Raw genomic sequence first — 20,790 nt, forward strand, 5'->3', positions numbered from 1 at the left:
CTACCTGTATGTGAGTCAGAGCATCAGTCAGATCGTTGTGGAAACGATGACACTCCTCTGCTCTCTGCAGCTGGTCCTGTCTCTCCCTACACGACATCTGGAGGTCCTCCCATGAGGACCTGATGCACAGACAGACAGACTTAATTGTGGGCTCGCTGCAGCAGCCATTGTTTTCAATAAAGGTGTCAACAAAAGCATTTTGTCATTACTTTGTCTTATCATTCACATTTTATTGTCAGGTTTGTCAGAGTATTCTGGTTCATATATCATTTTGTAAACCGATTGCAAAGATAAATGTGTGCATTAAAGTCAGGTTGGAAGCTGCTGGTTGCAATACTCAAAGAGGCCACAAGGTGACCATCTTACCTACTTACAGAATTTGACATCTCTGTTACTTGTTATACTTTGCATATCATTTATTATTTATACAAAATAAACATTAACCACTTGAAGGAGAATTCCAAATTAACCGTTTTCTCACCTTAATCTGATGTTAACATAAAATATTACATAACATCCGGAATGCAGCTCCGACCGCGCGCACTGGGTCTTAGGCTAAATCGCTTATTTTTATCGCTCTAAAATTATATTATTTTCTACAGATCTGTATTTCATAACTAACTAACTAACTAACTAAAAGATTGACATACGGATTAACTCACGTGAGTTGTTGTTGTGTGTCTCTGATGGAGTTAGTTTGGGGGTGTTTGTTTTTAATCAGGGTGTGTGCCAGCTCCTCACAGGCCCTCAGTCTCTCCTGTCCCACCTCCTGCTTTTTCACGAACGCTTCAAACTTCCCCCGCAGCAACTACACACACACACACAAACACACACGCACACACGCACGCGCGCACGCGCACACGCACACGCACACGCACACACACACACACACACAAACATCACAGACATTTCCCAAAATAAATGACCCGTCCCCCACAGCAAATTGAACCTTAAGTTAATCATACTGATAAAGACATGGCAGTTAAAGTAGATTAATTTAATTCTAACCACGATGTGTTGGTAGTCGGTTCCAAGGTCCTGTGATGATGCTGTCTGTCTCTGCTTACCGATCCAGTCCTCCAGCTCCGAACATTCAGCAGTAAACTCATGAAGCACCAAAACCTCCCTCAGCCTCTGACCCCTGCACTCGCACGCACACGCAACACGCAACACACACACACACACACACACACACACACACACACACACACACACACACACACACACACACACACACACACACACACACACACACACACACACACACACACACACACAATGAGTTTAGTGGCTCTGAGCCAAAACCAATGACACCCAACAAAGCTTCATATGGAGAAATGAGAAAAACACAAGTGGGCATAACCAAGGGGTCAACCAGCGAGTCCATGGGTGAGTCCAGTTTGATGACCCCCCACAAGGCCCCCTTTGGAGACCTTCCAAAGTGACCCAGTCCATGGTTGAGTCCAGTTCGATGACCCCCCACAAGGCCCCCTTTGGAGACCTTCCAAAGTGACCCAGTCCATGGGTGAGTCCAGTTTGATGACCCCCCACAAGGCCCCCTTTGGAGACCTTCCAAAGTGACCCAGTCCATGGGTGAGTCCAGTTCGATGACCCCCCACAAGGCCCCCTTTGGAGACCTTCCAAAGTGACCCAGTCCATGGGTGAGTCCAGTTCGATGACCCCCCACAAGGCCCCCTTTGGAGACCTTCCAAAGTGACCCAGCTGCCAGTCAGTATGAAAAGATAATCAGTTCTACTTTGTGCCAAGACAAACCTTTCCTTTAAGTGTTGTAGTCTTAATTGTATCCATCCTTTTTGTCGTGGGCCACACCCACCAGCACACACTCCTTCCACCAGTCAATGTGAAGTTAATTGATTCTTCATGGCCCCTGTTTCATGGTGTTAAATGAATCTGTTTGGAAGATACACGCCTTGTTGAGACCCTTTCCATGCCCCCCTTTTCGGATACCGCGTCTCATGACAAACCCTTCTACAAAGTTTAACGCAAATCCGTTCATACGTTTTGGAGACACCCTGCTAACACACGGAATGTGCATGGGGAAGACATAACCCACGTCCAAATTTGTTGGTGGAGGTAAATTAATACAGTTGTGGTATAATTACTAGAATTACAACCTTATGGCAGTCAGGTGTTGTAACTGTTTGTTGAGGCTGCTCAGGCGACTGTACGGTCTGTTGAGCTCCTCCAGGCTCCATCTGTGTACCGCTTCATCCACCTGCTCCCTTAACTCCTCCACCTCCCCCTCTATCACCTCCAACTGACCCTCCAAAACCTGCCAGAGGAGAGGAGATTGTCAAATGTAGCAAAAAAAATGATTGCCAGCACTTGGCAAAAATGACATTATGCTCAGTATCTTGTTGTGTTGGAGCTAGTGTGTGTGAGTGCATGCGCGTGTGTTTGTGTGTTACCTGGTGTTGCGTTATGAGGTTCTGTGTTGCTTGGTGATTCTTGCCATACTCCTCGCTGTTGACCAGACTCAGAGACTCGGTCAGTCTGGACTCCAACTCGACACAGTCTAACAACAACTGCACGCGCACACAACACACACACACACACACTGTGTGAGTAATTGATCAAGTCGAGTCGTGGACTAGTAGTCCTTCACAATACAAAACATAGATAGCACATCATCTCTCATAGGTAGAAGTAGCGTCTCCACCATATACTGTATGACGAAATTGACGATTACCAATGACAGCAGAGACAGTACAGTTTAGACACACAAAAGACAAATGTGTCTAAACACACGTTTAGACACACAAAAGACAAAACACCAGGCTGTGTTTTTCTTCATTTCTTTCTTGACGCACGCACGCACGCACGCACGCACGCACGCACGCACGCACACACAGTGTGTACCTGTTCTCTGGTGAAGGCCTTGTTCAGGTGAGCTGACCTCTTGTCACAGGCCTCCTCTAGGTCCTCCCACTCTGCTGTCAAGTGGCTGCACCTGCAGGTACAACATACACACACACATTTTCAAATTAGTCCAGAAGTAGGTTAGGTTATGTAGTAGGTTAAGGGCCCTATTTTGGTCACTGCCTTACCCCTTATCCCTAAACTACTTTGCCTTTTTGAGTGGTGTAAACCACTCCTACAACTGGCTTTGTTAGTGCAGAAAAAATGAGCATGGTTGCTATGCTCACCCTGTTCACCCGGGTGTGATTTCATTACGTCAGACATGATTTCATTACGTCAGACAGGCTTATATATAAGACCTTACACCACTCAGTTCACACGGGTGTGATTTTTATTTTACTATTTTGAAAAACATCTTTGAATAGTTAAAATAGCCAATCTACAATAAGTAAGCTACTTATTGTGATAAGTAAGCTAAGATAAGCTACGGTCCTTTTAACTGTGTGCTGCTGTTGGCACTTGGCAGAGCAGTACATCGATCGAAAAGTTAGTCTAAAAACTAACATGACCAGACAGAAATAATTTTGGATGTGTAGATTCTAGAGATCTCTTATGATCTCCACCTGTCTGCGACGTTTGATGATATCATATCACCGTGACTGAGTGATAATGGAATGATACGAGTGTTATTGGTTATTTTAGCATACGCGCAGCATCCTGCTGCTGAGTGCTCCCGCACACTAAAGACTGCAAAGACGTAGCCGAGGTAAACAGAGTGTGGGCGATACTACCCTGTCTTTTTACATAGGGTAAACACGATAAAGACAGGGGAGTAAAACAGTATGAAAAACTAAAAAATCTAAAAAAAAAAATTACAATACAAATTTAAACTAATTCAAGTTAGCTCAATTATTTTTTAATAACCCCCCGCTTTTCTGCACCATACCAACTTCGGATAAATAATGATCAGTCATTTTCTGTCATGAACAAACTAAAATGTTCTGGATTTAGAAGCACCTCTGCTCCATCTCCGCTCGGACTGATTGGCTGGATTTGGCCAAGCTCCGCCCCTTCTCCAAGACACGGTTCAGGTGTTTATGGTGGCCGTTCACCTCCGCCTGCAGCTCCTGAGAACACACACACACACACACACACGCACACACACACACACACACACACACACACACACACACACACACACACACACACACACACACACACACACACACACACACACACACAGAGAGACAGACACAGAGACTGCTATTATCTTGTGATTCTTTGTACTGGTACTATGTACTTATAATAACTAGTGTGTTTGTCATATTCTTGGTATACTGGGGGTTTTAGGGAGCAGGGGAAGAGTTTGAGGGGATGATTAAAAAAAGAACACACAAGAAAGCATTGATCAGTACAGTAATACAGTAGTATATGGCTGCTTACTGTATTTATGTGGTGCACATTGTGGGGGTTAAAGTGTTTATAGTACTGGCACTAGTTGGTTTTGTCAACAATTTTTTATTTATTTTGGCAGGCCTTGATGGTGTCGTAATGCCTGATATTACACTACACATTTTCTCGTCATTGTTTTTAGTAGAGGAAAAATGAACAGTGCCAGCTAGGGTACCTTCTGTTTCTGCTGCAGGCTGATGGCTCTTAACCTGACTCCGCCAGATGGGGCAGCAGAGAGTTCCTCCCTCCTGAGGAACTCTCTGCTGTTTTAAGCATTATGTTATGCTTTAGCTGTTGAAAAATAGAAGATCTACAAGCTCATAGCGCTATGAGCCTGTAGGTCTGCATTTTCTTTTTAATCGTGAAAATGTGGCGCAAATCTCTCTTTCAGAGTGAACATTTTTAACTCAAATATTTGCTTTTGGGGAGTCCCTGGAACAATAATTTTCACATGGGGGTCGGCGGCCAAATACATATCATTTTTGGGGTCCTTGACATGAAAATGTTTGAGAACGACGGACTGACATAGAAACATGGGTTTTTCAGAAAACCTTTAGGATTTAGAAGACATTTTTGAAGGTCTAAATGGGTGAACAGTGCCAGGGTACCTTGTGTTTCTGCTGCAGGCTGATGGCTCCAGCCAGGGAGTTGTCGTACCCCGCGGGTCCAGAGGAGGGGTAGTGTTCTGAGATCCAGCTCAGTTCCAGGTCCACATCATGGTAAAAGCCAAACAGAACCACGGCGGCCTCCAGCTGGGCTCGCCGCCCATCCAACGGCTTCTGGAGGGACTTGAAGCTATGATATAGAGATATAGAGGGGACATGGGTTGAGATGCATGTCACTAACTACATCAGCCACTTGATCCCCAGATCATCGGACTTCCTCTTATATACATTCACAAAATATACATATCGTTGCCGTCGGGAGGAAACCACCTATTTTCATTTTTGAGGTTTTTGATACATTTGCATAAATCAGTGTTATTGGATGTATTGTTTATGTAGGACAAAGTTTGTGTTAGCACCAAAAGCTGGACATAGGAGGGGCTGTCGCCCCTCAAAAATATTGAACTTCGGACAAAACTTTGGACAGCGCTAGTTTAATCCGCCCCTCTATGACAAGAAAAGCTGGGGTACTTTCAGGCTATGTCTGAGTCAGAGTGCGGTGGACCTGCATGGTCTGCCTGCCGGCCGGCTCCCCTCCATTGATGCCTGAGGCCGAATCTGGGAACGCCTTCTAGGGCCTGACCTAAGGTTTCTGAAAACCTTCAAATTCTGATTCATTCTTTTTTTAAATAGTTATGTTGCTACATGTATAGCAATAGCTGATGAGACACAGAGAGCGCGTCGGCATCAAAGGTAGAACAACGTATAGGTTGCACCAGGCGTCAATGGGTTACCAATTTTAATATACAGGTATATAGAGGACAGTATATGGAGATCCAGTTGTCTAGAACCACAATTATGACCTTATCCAAGGGCATACATGGGCATATATTGATGCCCATATATGGAGATCAGTGATCTCCATATATGGGCATAAAAGGGCCACAGACAGACGTAGTCTGACAATGGGTACAACGGGTATTGCATAACCGGGTAGGAGTAATTCCCAACTTTCTTTGTTTCCCCGACTTGCATCGCTCCCGAGTAGGCAGTACTTGCCGCAGTACTTTCGTCATAGTACTGACAACAGAGTGGCCTCCAAATACTGTGACAGTCATAGTAGCCTACTGTTGTTATATAAATGTTTTCAACATTTACCAGGCGGAGTTACAGTCTCTGCACCAAGATTGTGGAATACATAGTGTGATATTTCTTTGAGCATTTTGAGGCGTTTGTCATCGAGGCACAAGAACAGTAGCATTAGCAGGGTTCACTAATGTCTGCCAGAAAGAAAGTAGCAAGCAAAAGGAAAGCGGCCGAGCGAGGTGACAGAGGGAGTAACAAATACATCGGAGCTCATGTTAGCATTTCAGACGGGATATGGAAGGCAGCGCAAGCCTGCACAGACATTGGTGGCCGTAGTTTCGCCCTCTTCATGGGCTCCCAGCGGCAATGGACGAGGCCTCCCTTGAGCGCCACTGCAGCAGCCAAGTTTCAAGAGCAATGCAAGCTTCATGGGTTCGACCCAGCTCACATTGTGCCACATGGATCCTACCTGATGAACTGTGGATCACCCAAGAGAGACGTGTCCGAGAAGAGCCAGGCCCTGCTCATAGACGAGATGGGTCGGTGCCACGCCCTGGGCCTCCGCCTGTACAACTTTCACCCCGGCTCCTCTCTAGACACCATCACCACTGAGAAATGTATGGAGAAGATTGCAGGGGCCATCAACCACGCCCACCGCCAAGTGCCTACTGTAGTAACGGTGCTGGAGAACATGTGTTGCCAAGGCTACACAGTAGGAGGTAAGTTCTCTGAGCTGAGGGGCATCATCGACCGGGTGAGAGACCAGAGCAGGGTAGCGGTCTGTCTGGATACCTGCCATGCCTTCGCTGCAGGATATGATCTGGCTGCTGTGGACGGCGTGAAGACTGTGTTGGACGAGTTCGATCGGATAGTGGGACTTCAGTACCTCGAAGCTGTTCACCTCAACGACTCCAAAGGTCCGCTGGGCTGCCACCTTGACCGCCACGAGGACATCGGCAAGGGGAAAATCGGACTGGCAGCATTCCGAGACATCGTTAACGAGCCAAGACTGGACAACATCCCTATGATTCTGGAGACCCCTGGACGCCCAAGATTTGAATATCCACAACAGATTAAGCTTCTGTATTCTCTCTGTGACGCAGAAAACTAATTAATACAATAAGCACAATATATTACCACAATATATTACAGTTTTCTTCATCATATTGTACAGTTTTCAAAAAAATCTTGTTTCGTTTTTGTGTGGCCCTAGCCCCTCCTATACCCAGCTTTCCGGGTTTGTGTGAACACTAACATTGGCTTGTGATTCGCTGATCACCCCATAGCGATGATTTTATTGGCTGAGCAAAGTGCATATTGAAGATGAAAGTGAGGGCAAGAAAAGTGAAGACGCCAAAAGTGAAAGGTTGGCTGATCACGGAATGTGATGTATGATGATAAGAGCACCCCTCACTTCACACAAGTGTGATGTTTTAGTTACATTTTGTCTGTGATGCTGATTAGCCTCTTAATTTCTCATAATAGGTAAAAGGAAAGCTGGTGGCGCTACCAGGAAATTGTCATGGATGGATAAACCAAGCACTTGTGCACCATTAGAACATACTGTACCTCACCCCCTTTTTTTGACCTCTCCCATCACTGTTATTTGCACAATGTTTCGACCTAGCGGTCCTGCCGACATTTCCCATGTTGACCTCCCTGGAACCATATGTCAAGCTGCAAAACATGCTTTCTTCCAGCTTAAACTTTTATCCTACTAAGCCCTTAAGATATTTTACAGAGTTCAGAATCATCTCTATTGTCACATCACAGTTTTACAAGTAAAAAATCACACCCGTGTGAACTGAGTGGTGTAAGGTTTTATATAGCATGATCAGCTGTGGTCTGACGTAATGTCTGACGTAATGAAATCACACCCGGATGTGATTTCACAACTGGCTTTTTTTGTGCAGAAAAAATGAGCATGGTTGCTACGGTCATCCAGTTCACCCGGGTGTGATTTAATTACGTCAGAAATTATTTTGAACATAGCAACCATGCTCATTTTTTCTGCACAAAAAAGCCAGTTGTAGGAGTGGTTTACACCACTCAAAAAAAGTGGGTGAAATGTGTTTTTGTGCATAGTTATCATGTTATTTTTCCAAGAAAATAAAGAAAGGGAAGAAGAGAGGGGAGGGGTGTTAGGAGATCAAGGCAAGAAAGAAAATGTAGAAGCTCGTTCCACACACAAACAGCACACTCGTAGGGTTTCTCTTAGCTAATTTACAAACAGCACAGCCATAGGGGTCGCTCTTATCTTATTTACAATACAAGTACGGGGTTTCCTTAACTGGTCCCTGGTATATAATCCACAGTAGGTTCAGGAAGAGCAAAGAGAAGGTCAGCCGATCGGCATTGCCTGTCATCAGGCACCAATTAGGACGCTGAGCAAGACTCATGCCTTGCCCAGTGTCTTGATGGCAGACTCATGCCATGTTTCGGAAATCTGACAGCTGTCGGGTGCATTGTGAGGGGTGAACAGTTTGTGACTTGGGTGATGTTTGTCCTTGATGATCCACCAAGGAGGTCATCTTGATGATGGTCATGTCCCTGATCAGTTTAAAATCACCTGTCTTGTTTACTGCAACACACTTAATATTAGGGTTAGGCAGGGCTGTCTTAATGGCTTACAATTGCACACGGCACATGTTAACTGGTCGGGAAACTAAAGCTTCTTGGCTTCCTTCCCCCCATGTTAAGCTGCACACGTCACTCTCTGTTGTTGAGGGGCGCTATAGCCCCTCCTATATACAACTTTTGCCCCTCACTTCACACAGGTGTGATTTTAGGTTTTTACTCTATCTTTTAATCCAGTGTGTTTTACTTAGTATTTTTGTGATTTTCTCTGATTTTACTGTGTTGTAATCTCTATTTCATTGTAAATCACTTTACACTTGTTACTGTATATGCTCTGGTTAGAATAATTCGTATTAACACATTTTTCTAAGGACCCCTGGGCGTCACCGGAGCCCACTTCCGGAAACCACTGGGTAAATAAATAAAGCAGAAATGCTTCTAATTTAGTGGGCCGATGCTGTGATATAAGCAATAGGGCAGCACTATCCATGTCCCGTGTTCGGTGGGAAAAAAACAGAACTATACTCATGGTAACCATGATGCCCTTCTTAAACAACGTGAGGCTTATTGGATACACACATTACAAACCCTTCACCCCAAAGGACTGAATGATGAACTACAATTAAACGTCATGCTATAATTATCCATACTAAATGCCTCTGTCACTTCACTATTGATCGAAGTTCTTGCCCAGCAGGGTGCAGCAAGCACCATTTGTGTTGTTTTTACTTGTCCACTACTGTCATGTGAGTAGGACCTTATAATTATGTGACATTAATTTGCGTATTTATTGTATGTTGATTTTCTTGTATTTTATGGTATATTTATATATGTGTCCCTGTATTATTGTAATTTGTTATTTTAGTATTTGAGGAATGTCACAGAAGCACTGTAACTTTAAGAGTCACATGACTGTTCTGCAGTCTGCTACTGTGCTGCTATCTGTTATGATGATTACATGCGTTTCTGATTGGTTGTCTATACCTATGAAATGTATTTAGTGTCAGCCTATTCTGAATCATGCCTGAGGAAGGTCGAAAGACCGAAACGTTGCATTTGACATTAAATAAAAAGCTCTTGAACCAGCAAGTGACAGTGTGCGGGTCTCCCTCCCTCTCTACATGTCTGCAGTCTGCTGCTTTGTCGCCGACGCACCTGTTGTCATAATAGTAAGTAGAGTCCTTCAAAAAGTACACCGTGTTCGGAAAAAAAAACAGAACTATACTCTGGTGGAGTGTTTTACCATTGTAAGGTCATCATCAAGGTACCCTTGCTGAAGTGCTTAGTTATTCTGACAGAAGCTTCCGCCTTTCCGTTGACCTTCAGATTTCCTCTGTGACTTGAGGTAGTGATTCTCGCATGTTCAAACTCCCACTTCCAGAGTCTCGAGCACTACAAATATGGAGTTCCATATTGTACCCAAAGTACTGAAACAAAAAAAAATCCAGGTGTCCCTTACTGGATCTTGCTTTTGCATAGTTGCCATGTGATTTTTAGACAGTAGTTTCTGCCTTTCTGTTGGCCTTTGGATACCTTCAGGTCTGGAATTTGTCATTGTAGGAGCAAGGGCACTCATTTGGCCTTTGGTGTACACCTTTTGAGGGCACAAAGGCCAAATACCAGGAAGGCATTGAATCAATGCCTTCAATTGAATCAATTAAAACAAGATTTAGTCGATTGAAGTAACTAATTTAATTTAAGGATGATTTAACATTTAACATGTAGACTATCTGCAGTAGGGAAAAAAATATGGTCCATGCTCAGCCCTGCACTAATCAAAATTACTGGATTGGTTTAAAGATGGACCCTCAGGAGAGTTAAGAATTCAGAACAAAAGCTACATGACAGGAGACACTGGTGTCTACATATTGACAGGAAAGAGACAGAGGAGAAAGTGGTATTAGCTGGTCAGCTGGGGCAAAATGTAAGGCCACTGTAGGCCTCAGGGCTTGTCATTCTTTTTGAGGGACAGGGGAAACGGCGGTCAGGGCCTTCGTGACCCCCTGAAATTGTTGCCCTAGATACCTTAGTGATGTGGTCTCCCACTTCAACAGAAAATTCCTCCTGCCCATTATTTCTATTGTTTTGTTATTTTCTTGTTCTTTTACAACTTTTTTCATTTATTATTGTCTCCACCAGGCCAAAGGCATGGGGAGAGAGTATGTTTTGCACTCCGTCCTTTGTTCTTTTTTTCCCCATTTTGTTCTTTTTTGGGGTGCATTTTTCAAGCGTTAGCGACAGTGGAGAGCGGAAGTTGCCAGGAGATGGGGAAGGACGTGCAGCAAAGGTGCTCGGTCGGCTGGGCAAGGCCCCTGCCCATTTCTTCATTGCTGTTAATTCCACAAGATCCACACCGCGTCCGTCCATCCCTTGTACTTGCTTCTCCCCGCCTGCGCTTCAGGCAGTTTGTGCTGGTTTGGTGTAGTCGGCAATATGCACCTTCTCAAACGTCTTGTCATTCTTGCTTAAAGCCAAACCGACTACACGTGGCTCATGAGGCCCTGCATTCTCTTGAGTGAAGCCATAGTCTTTAAGCGTTTTGCCGTCCTGTAACAATGTGTCATCTTTGTAGAGCAGCTGTTCTTCAGGTGCCTTCTTCATAATTCCCTCGACAATGCGCTTCACCTCATATATAGGGGTGGTCTCCAGGGCATCTACGAAGAGTGTGGTCTTCTGATGCCTGATGTTTAAGAACACAGGAGCAGGTGCGGCAGCCATTTCGAATGAGTTAGCACAGTGAGCAAGTGGAATCACTAGTTAACAATTTGAACAATTCTTCTTGAGTTGTGTGAAAGTATATACAGATTCTCAGACTTATATGCTGTACAGGCAACAGATCTGTCTCGTCATCATGACATCATGATGACATACTGTCCATTCCATATAGGTCTACTGTATGGTGCTTTGCAGTAGCAGCTAGATTCAGTGCTATGATGTCACTCATATCCGTATTTGGATCTGTCATAGTACTGCTCAAATATGGAGATGACTGACATCATAGTGCTGACATCATAGACTGGACTCCAAGTACTCACAGGCACTGCACTAGTAAGATAATAGGTTTGTGTGTGCAACACGGTATGATTCGAGAAATGTTTCTGTACTGATCGAGTGCAGCGTAAAATGAAGTGATCTGTTTGTTACGTTTTGCTTATCGTACCTGGAACACGATTCCTGGGTATTTTTAGTTGTAACAGGCTCGGATCTCTGTGTGTGCCCACTCATTCGGTCATGTTGTTGCTGTCGGCTTTGGCTGTCAGCAGTGGACTAAAGGCTGTACGATGCCTGTCTAAGATCAAAGTGACCGCACCCAACTCCTTACGGACTAACGTCACCTATATCCAGGGCCAGAGCCCCGAACCTCGCATCCGTGAATACTTCTATTACGTCGACCACCAAGGACAGCTGTTCCTTGACGACACCAAAGTGAAGAATTTTGTCACTTGCTTCAAAGATCAGCGCTTCCTGGCCTTCCTCTTCAACCGCCTGCGTTTTAATCAGAGCGGGAGGTACCAGGAGGACTTCCCCTTCCTGTCGCTGTGCGGGCGGGAAAGGAACTTCCTGCGCTGTGATGACCGGCCCCTGGTGTTTACGCACCTGTTACAGCAGCAGGGCTCAGGGGGGTCTGTGGAAACACTGTCCTACTGTGGTGGAGGAGAGAAGCTGTCAGTACCGTTCCGGCCAGAGAGCCTCTACATGCACCCAGCCAGTGGACGGGTGTACCACCCTTGCTCAGAGCGGGTGGGGGGCGTGGGCTTGGTAAGGTCAGCCTTAGCAATGGAGCTCAGCCCCTTCTTCATTTACCCTCCGGGTCAGAACCAATCGGGACAGCCGACACACTTCCTATGGGCAGGGCAACAGCACACACTAACCAAAGAGCTTGCACGTTCCTTCCCTGGCGAAAAAGAGGACGACTGCGGGGGAGAGGGAGGTGAATGGTAGCGGATGGTGCTTCAAGGACCCCCTAATTGATCTGTATTTGGCAATGGACCCCCATCTGAAAAGATTCTTCAGAGAGAATGTGTACCGCACTTTGGACAAAATCTGTAAGAGTAGTAGCAAAACCTGAGTTTTTGAAGAAAAAGCTAAATGGTGGAATATGTTGTCAGGGTGTAGCTGTAGCCTATACTGTGAAGTGGCCTGTTATAGGACCACCAAGAGGCCAATTTGAAAACTTTAGTGGAGGCTCTTTCTTGGTCTACTGGGAGTGTGCATGCAAGGTTTCACGCAGGCTATTCCGGCCTAGCGGAGTTCATTAATAAATATATACACACGTCAGACTAATGGACTGGAGTGCAGGCTGTGTGTACAAGACATTTTCCGCTGATTGGTCCAGCAGTTTTTCGGCATTAGCCCGATTAACAGTTTGAGGTACAGTATGTGTCTGCATCCTGTAGTGTTAGTGTGTGTTGAGAGTACCCAATTTCACCTGTCGTCAAGGTACTCGAGATACCCGACTGTCTTTCTGTGTTCCTTCTATGCCCAAATATAGGCATGTCCATATATGGGCATAGCTGTCGGATCGGCGGTAATGGACAACAAGATCTCCATATACGCCTATATATGTGCATTCGGTCAGGTCAGCAGTTCTAGACAACCGCCTAGCCGGCCGACTTGGTGCCGGCCAGAGTAGTGCCGGGCATGGCACTCATCGTCTGCGATGAGTGCGGTTCTCAAGATACGTGAACTACAAACATACAGGACACACCGATATAGTATATTAAAAATCACACCCGTGTGAACTGAGTGGTGTAAGGTATTATATAGCCTGTCTGACGTAATGAAATCATGTCTGATGTAATGAAATCACACCCGGGTGAACAGGGTGAACATAGCAACCATGCTCATTTTTTCTGCACAAACAAAGCCAGTTGTAGGAGTGGTTTACACCACTCAAAACAAAGCCAGTTGTAGGAGTGGTTTACACCACTCAAAAATAGAATAATATTATTCATCTCCATATTTGGGCGTAAAGAGAGAGACAGACACAGAGATTCCAGGAAATCTAGAGAAGCTTGCCCGGCGTTGCCAGGATCGATGCGCTGACATCGCGTCACATCATGTGACTCCTATTGGTGTACTCACAGTTTGAGGTATGTGTCTGTGTTCTGCAGTATGCGCTGTGAGTTGAAGTGGTTGGTAGCGAGGTGTTTAGCTCTGCTGACAATAGAGTTCATCTTCTCTGCTAGCTCCTTGGCCTCTTGCTCCAACTGTTCATGCTCCTGGAGAGACGAAGACACCATGTTGATGATGGCGATGATGAAAATGAGGATGTGATGATGATGGTGGTGGTGGTGAAATGGATGGCTCATTACATTATCATCCACAATTCACTTAGTTAATAACCACTTAACTATAAAATACATTTGTTTTTAGCAGAACAGCTAATGGCTAAACAGGCATTTCATAATGTTTTCATTATTCATACAGTATGAGGTTAGACTGTAGAAAAGCTGAGAGGGAGTAGTATTAGGAAAGCTGGAAGGAGACAATGTAGGAGAGAAAGACAGTAGTGAAGCTGAGGAGACGACAGCGCTGAATGCTGAAGGTCACCTCACCTTGAGCAACTGTCTGCTGGAGCGAAGATCATGACCTTTGGCGGCGTTATGAAGCATTCTCTGGATGGCTTCTGTCTTCAGTTTAGCATCCTGAGAACAGGGGGAAATTCAATAAAAAAACACACCTGGGGGTACTAACCCTCACTTCCCACTTGATCTTTGGCCAGTCAGCCTTGGTTAGATACCTGCAGCAGTTCCATGAGTTGCTCCTGCTGCCCAGCTTGCCTCAGTTTGTCTCCTCTTTCGGCCATCTTGTTCTGTAGTCTGTTCCATCTGCTGCTGACCTGAGAAGACTTCCTACGGATAGTCTGACTGCTGTAGTGTCCTTCTGACAGCATCTCCTCTCCTAGCTGAAAGAGTAGGGAGACAGGGCCGGGGGGAGAGAAGAGGAGAGTGAGGGAAATGGGAGAGAAAGAGGAGGCGCGGGTGGGTGTTTAGAAATGAAAAGAATCCGCACTCCATTTTCTGCTCCCAGAACTTTCTTTTACGTGTCTGTGTTTTAACATTTTGTAGATTTTTTAACTTTTAGAGCACTGGTTCTCAACGTTGGCCGGGGACCACCAGGGGCCCAAATGGACTCTTAACGAATTCAAATGATCTACTGCATATCAAACGGGGGGGTCCTTGAATTTGAAACGGTTGAGAATCACTGTTATGGAAGTATGTTGGGAACCTAGGCCTACACCTTGTTTGAGTCTCACCTGGTTGAGTCTGTCCAGCCACACCTGGTTGGCCAGCATCTCTCTCTCTGCCGCCTCGTGTTTCTTGAGCTTCCGCAGGATGTTGGTGGGGTCACGGTACGACTCGTCCTCCGCCACCTTCATCTTCTCTTCCATCCATAGCAACAACTCGTCAGCGTCTCGCTGGAACTCCTACCACACACACACAATGCACAACATAGTACCATACAGTCCAACAGCCAACAACAGTACATACTTTACTAAGACACCAGCTGTTTTTGTAGCAGGAGTTATTATTGTACTTGGTGTTAGTAAAGTATATAAGTTTTGTAGCAGGTGCCAATTAAATTTGCAGTTGGTGTTAATTAGTTAGGTTAATTAGTTAGATTAGTTAGTTAGTTTTGAATAATGCCGCTGTCGTGCTGAAACCTTGTATGTCCAATAACGGTTCCTTTTTTATTATTACTGAAACAAGGTGGGGTAGCAGATATACAAGTTCACAGCACGTCGTGATACGAAGCACTGTGAGGCTTGTAGATCTGATATTTTTTGCTACTGACTTTTGTGCAACACTCTTGTATGATGAAGTAAAGTAGAGCATTAATTTACGGGAAAAAACGTCAAAAGTTGAATTGTTGTGGCGATACCGTATGATGGTTCAACGACATTTTCATGGTTTGTTTGTACCTGGTATTTCTTGGAGGACAGCAGAAGGTTCCTCCGTTGTCTGCTGCTCTCTGACAGCTTCTTGTTTCTGTCCCGGATACTTTCACAATGTTCCTGAATACTGAAAAACAAATGAAAAGACAAAAACTGACACAGAGTACTTAAAAAATCTACAATATTTACAAGTCTCTGTCTGTCTGTCTGTCTGTCTGTCTGTCTGTCTGTCTGTCTGTCTGTCTGTCTGTCTGTCTGTCTGTCTGTCTGTCTGTCTGTCTGTCTGTCTGTCTGTCTGTCTTACGGTTTGGCAGCGTAGTGTTTCTTGGTGATGAGCTCCTGGCTGTGTTCAGAGAACAGGTTGATTCTCTGTTCCATAGCCTTCAGCAGATCTTCCAGCTCTTCCTGCCTGCCCAGCAGACTGTGGACGCTGTCAACAGAGTCCTAGAACACAGCAATGTGTGTATTACATCAAATAATACATCAAGATGGCGTATTATTTGTAGAGTGTATGGTTGTCTGTAGCATAGTGTAGCAAGCAAGTTTCTTTATAGATTGGACATATGACATGTTTTCAAAGTTCTACATTTTGACCTTATATCAGGCCCCATCAGGCCGAGTGGGGTAATGCTTGCTGTGTAAGTAAAGCACAGAACTTCCAATCATTGGTGGAAATGTAATTAATGTAAATGTAATGTAAGTCTACTATTTACTGTACCATCTCTTGGGAATTTGCAAAACCGCTGCCGAAAGACAGAATACTGCACAAATACGTTTGAACACCTAATGATAAATCTATGAAACTTGTGTACACACTTATTAGGTTCATATCTATTGACCACATATTGTATCTTAAACATGATGGCTGTCCAGCTAGCATTCCCACATTATGCGTCTTAGTCCTATGATCATGTTGTTTTGACAATAAGTAGGCAAAACCAGGCAGGCCTCGATCTTTCTCACCCCAACGTCTTTGACTTGGAGCCTGGCTTCGTGTCCGGACAGCGCTGCCTCTATTCTGTCCTTTTCCTGGTTCAGCCTCTGGAACTCCACCCCCTGCTCCAACCGCCTGTTCCTACTGGTCCACATCTTCTCCAGCTTGGACCAATCGGCATTGAGCTTGTCCAAGATCTTCTGTATGTCAACGCCCCCTCTCTTCCCGACGGAGGTCTGCTGCAGGGATTTACCCAGCTTGACCATGTCCTTCAGTCTGAGACAAGACGCATTACAGAAACATCAGGGGTGAGACACCAGAAGAGATCATGGACTAAAACAACATGACAAGGATGGAGATACAACCACGAGAAACAGAAAGGTGGCCTGCTAATGTGCTAATTGATTGATCGATCAATCAATCGATTGATTTCCTCTCCTCTCCTCACCTGCTCCTCTTCTCCTCCATCTCCTGTCGTAGCTCCTGGTGCTGCTCCAGCAGGTTGAGGGCGGAGCTTACATCTGTGGCTGACTCCTCCTGCAGGAGGCGGTCCTGTACTGACCCCGCCCAGAGTTGCAGGTCTTTGGTTTGCAGCTGGAAGCTGTGAAGGCGTCTGGCCTCCTCCAGGTGACGCTGTTTATCACCAGCCTGCTGCTTCACCTAAAACAGGAGAACAGGAAAAATGGACTATTTTAAAATTCAAATAAGAAGACACATGTGGACCTCTGCTGGTCTAGCATAAGATCCCATTAGGGCCTATTCTCCAGTGTCGGACCCTTGTTGTCTCCCTCTAAGCTTTCCGACTGTCTGTCTCCCCTATACACTGTCTTCCGCTCAGCTGTCCTACTTACTGTCTGCCGACTGAAGGCCCGTCAAAATTGTAACCAGGTAACAGGATAAAAGGCATTATCACCTGTTTGAGCAGAGCCTCCAAACCCCTGACCTCATCCATGATGGCAGCACTCTCAGCAGGGCTGCAGTCTTGCTTCCTGTCACACAGGGACACAAAAACATAGTTTATACATTTTAGCATGGGTAGCCTTAGTGGGAATGGAACCCCCAACCTAGGCAGTGCATATTGCTCTGCCTATTCATCCATTGTCAGCCTTGTGATCGGTCCCTGACCGACCAACCAGTAGGCTCCTTTTGTAGGGCCCAGACAGATAGCAGCACCTGCCATAAAATACCACACTGCATGAGAATAGCTAAACATACATAAAGTATATTTAGCTAAACGTAAACCCAGTTTTTGGAGGGGAACAAAACACATTTTGTCCAGTCACTATGCTGCACAGAGTGCACACAAGATGTAACTTTTTTACCAAGACCAAGTTTAAAGTAAGAATGGATGGATGTATATATCGCAGGCAATTTTTTTTTTGCCAACGGCTGATTCGGTCTGGTTTATTAACCAGGCTAGGATGGATGTAGCTAGTACATCTTACAATAAATGTGCGAAATGTCTATGTGTGTCTCTGTACGTCCGTCTGTAGTTTACGCATCTCGAGTCAAGATCCATCCGAGTGACCAAACTCGGCACACACGTCGTTCGCGACGACCTGACGGAGGCCCGGCTGGTTGCCCAGAACCACCGATCTGCCGATATGCCCATATATAGGCATGCCCATATATGGGCATATACTGATGACATCAGGGACCTCCATATATGGGCATAACAGGGACAAGGACATACAGAGATCTCTATATATGGGCATGAAAGGAACACAGGAAGGCAGACAGATACAGAACTCCATATATGGGCACAAAAGGGACACAGAGAGACGGGTACAAGGGGTATTGCATAACCGGGTGGGGAATGAATTCCCAATTTGCATCGTTCCCGACATGCATCATTCCCGAGTAGATCTGTTATATATCATTATGAGAGCAACTGGACATTTGTCCAAACTAGCAATAGCACTCAACGGGCATGGAAGACGGGCGAGACTATAGGTGGGACTTAAAGATGGATGGATTTCATGTGTTTAAGAGGTGAAAGTACTGCATTAGACCCCTTGGTATGGTTCTTATGGGCAATGATGTCTTCCCTTTGTATTTAGGGTTTCTTCCTGGAGGCTGAAATCTTGACCCTCCCCTAACCCCTCCCCCTTTATTATACAACTACAGCTGTGGGTGCGGCTTCAGTTCAGGTGGATCACCACCCATCACCACCCAGGCAAACCAGGCATACTTAATGAACTGGTGCGGGTGCCCACATAAAAACGACATTTTAACAAATACTGTACACTTTTTGGAAAAAAATCTTCCTCCTTATATAACAATAAGACCTGATGATCATGTTTTAGGGTGAAAAGAAATCATGGCACACTCAACCACGATTGAGCCTTACATCTTGGCTACATTCTTCAGGTAGGCTATCTTCCCCTCCAGGGTCTGGATGTCCCTGAGGGCCTGAGCCAGGCTCTTCTCCTCCGTCAGGAGGCTGGAGGTGGTGGGGGTGCAGCCCATGTCAGTGGTGTCTAGCTGCTCTATCTGTCCCTGGAGCTGGCCTCTGGCCTCCTCGCAGCTCTGGAGGAAGGAGTGAACATCAGCTGTGCTCAACAGCTCATGACCCTTCTCGTCCTTCAGCCTCTGAACACGATCCCACCTGAAAAAAAAGACATCAATTCACCTTTATCAATGTTATTTATTCATGCATGGTATTCACATCCTCCTTTTTTTCTTTAGTTTTTGACAGGCTATTATTTCACTTTCAAATGTGTTTGTAACTCCATTTTAAAACCATGATACATTCATTGAAAACACCCATCCTTGGTTCTGATGACTGATCCTTCTAATACATGAGGGGCTGTGGTTTTACATTTTTTATTTATTTGTTTTATTTTATTGGAAAGTGAAATATTATCAACATTATTCATTGCATTCCTGTTTATTATGCTGAAGTTATTTAACGTTTACATTTTCAGGTGATTGTTAAAAATGTAATTTAAATGCCTTCAAAATATTTAATGTTTACATTTTATTTGTATTATTAAATATGGTTACTATTAATAAGCATTGCATGTTTTATTTGTTGAATCGTTTCACAACAATGTGCCTACAGGTACATGTCTCTCTCGTCTGCTTATGCCTGCCTGCCTGCCTGCCTGCCTGCCTGTCTGTCTGTCTGTCTGTCTGTCTGTCTGTCTGTCTGTCTGTCTGTCTGCCTGTCTGTCTGTCTGTCTGTCTGTCTGTCTGTCTGTCTGTCTGTCTGTCTGTCTGTCTGTCTGTCTGTCTGTCTGTCTGTCTGTCTGTCTGCCTGCCTGTCTGTCTGTCTGTCTGTCTGTCTGTTTGTCTGTCTGTCTTATGCATGAGACCTGTGTCTCTCGAATATGCATCTCTTTCACCTTCTGTCACTGTCTGTGACGTGACCTGATTGCCTCCCGTCTCTCTGCATGTCTTTCTGTCTTAACGGAGTGAGATGTGCATCTCTAACCTACAGCATGTCTCACTATCCCACCCGAGTGAGTGAAACCTGTCTCCATCTTACCTGAGTGAGACCCGCCTCTCTCTCGCTTGTATCTCCTTCTGTTTGCTGTGGCGGCTCTTCACCAACTCCTCTGCCAATTTGATGATGACGTCCAGCTGGGCCCGTCCACTTGCCAGTTCAGTCAGGAAGTTCTGGTACGCGGAGACGAAATCAGTGTAAGATGTTAGCTTTCCCATCTCTTCATATCGACAGGGAATCTGGATAATGCTAAGCACAAGTGTGTCAGCGCATACACACGGTGTGACTGTGGCAATTCATCCCCCAAAGGCTGGACAGAAGTTTGTCTTTGTGACTGTTTTAGGAAGATAGTGTATGTATGTAATGTATCAGACCATGCCAACACTAAGCTGGCCTACAGTATTCGGTAACACTTAACTTAATGGTCGGGTTCTATAATGCATTATAATCGTTGCATTAATAATGCTTGCAATGTGCTTATAAGGCATTATAACGATCATTATAAATGTTCATAATATAGTGTATATACCCTGAAGAGGGCAACTTGTGTATTTTTGGCATCGGGACTACGATTTGTGCGACCTCTCCTTTCTATTTTAAATGTTGTCTCCCGTGGTCAGCACCTCCCTACTCTTGGTGTGCGCTCCTACCTTTTTGTTTGCCATAATATAGTGTATGACAACTTATAACAATGTTTATAACGTATTATTAAGTGCTGGTCATAATGCTCAGTGGAACAGCACATTATAACTACTTTAACTTAGTTGTGAAATGTCATTGTTATAAGTTTGTATGCATAATTATGCATTATATGCATAACGAGTGTTATGAAGCATTATGAGTGCATTAGCTCATTACACTTAGTGTGTTACCTGGTAGTTATAATGTGCTGTTCCACTGAGTTTATAAT

The 20,790-nt window shown here is 44.9% G+C and overlaps 3 protein-coding genes across 3 annotated transcripts in view; 2 read left to right on the forward strand and 1 right to left on the reverse strand.

The window, feature by feature from the left end:
* sptbn5 (spectrin, beta, non-erythrocytic 5) overlaps nt 1–20,790 on the reverse strand; it is a gene marked incomplete at its 5' end in the record, with an annotated part of 78,719 nt that overhangs the window by 32,163 nt on the left and 25,766 nt on the right. The window contains 19 exons of the mRNA XM_079528623.1: nt 5–119; nt 663–808; nt 1,009–1,141; nt 2,136–2,293; nt 2,430–2,546; nt 2,881–2,971; nt 3,898–4,007; nt 4,941–5,127; nt 13,686–13,822; nt 14,159–14,248; nt 14,344–14,508; nt 14,860–15,030; nt 15,526–15,625; nt 15,803–15,942; nt 16,462–16,708; nt 16,881–17,092; nt 17,346–17,421; nt 18,783–19,040; nt 19,923–20,053. Coding sequence (XP_079384749.1) covers nt 5–119; nt 663–808; nt 1,009–1,141; nt 2,136–2,293; nt 2,430–2,546; nt 2,881–2,971; nt 3,898–4,007; nt 4,941–5,127; nt 13,686–13,822; nt 14,159–14,248; nt 14,344–14,508; nt 14,860–15,030; nt 15,526–15,625; nt 15,803–15,942; nt 16,462–16,708; nt 16,881–17,092; nt 17,346–17,421; nt 18,783–19,040; nt 19,923–20,053 — 2,784 coding nt within the window. The remainder of the gene's footprint in view (nt 1–4; nt 120–662; nt 809–1,008; nt 1,142–2,135; nt 2,294–2,429; nt 2,547–2,880; nt 2,972–3,897; nt 4,008–4,940; nt 5,128–13,685; nt 13,823–14,158; nt 14,249–14,343; nt 14,509–14,859; nt 15,031–15,525; nt 15,626–15,802; nt 15,943–16,461; nt 16,709–16,880; nt 17,093–17,345; nt 17,422–18,782; nt 19,041–19,922; nt 20,054–20,790) is intronic.
* On the forward strand, nt 6,214–7,134 carry LOC306942616 (putative endonuclease 4; the record flags this gene model as incomplete). Its single annotated transcript, XM_079528624.1, has 1 exon — nt 6,214–7,134. One exon carries the CDS (start codon nt 6,214–6,216, stop codon nt 7,132–7,134), a length of 921 nt encoding a protein of 306 aa, XP_079384750.1.
* LOC306942617 (UPF0598 protein C8orf82 homolog) lies at nt 11,832–12,542 on the forward strand (the record flags this gene model as incomplete). The annotated part of the gene is made up of 1 exon (XM_079528625.1): nt 11,832–12,542. One exon carries the CDS (start codon nt 11,832–11,834, stop codon nt 12,540–12,542), a length of 711 nt encoding a protein of 236 aa, XP_079384751.1.

The sequence above is a fragment of the Electrona antarctica genome (genome assembly GCF_951216825.1).
Source record: "Electrona antarctica genome assembly, chromosome: 18".
Lineage (NCBI taxonomy): Eukaryota > Metazoa > Chordata > Actinopteri > Myctophiformes > Myctophidae > Electrona > Electrona antarctica.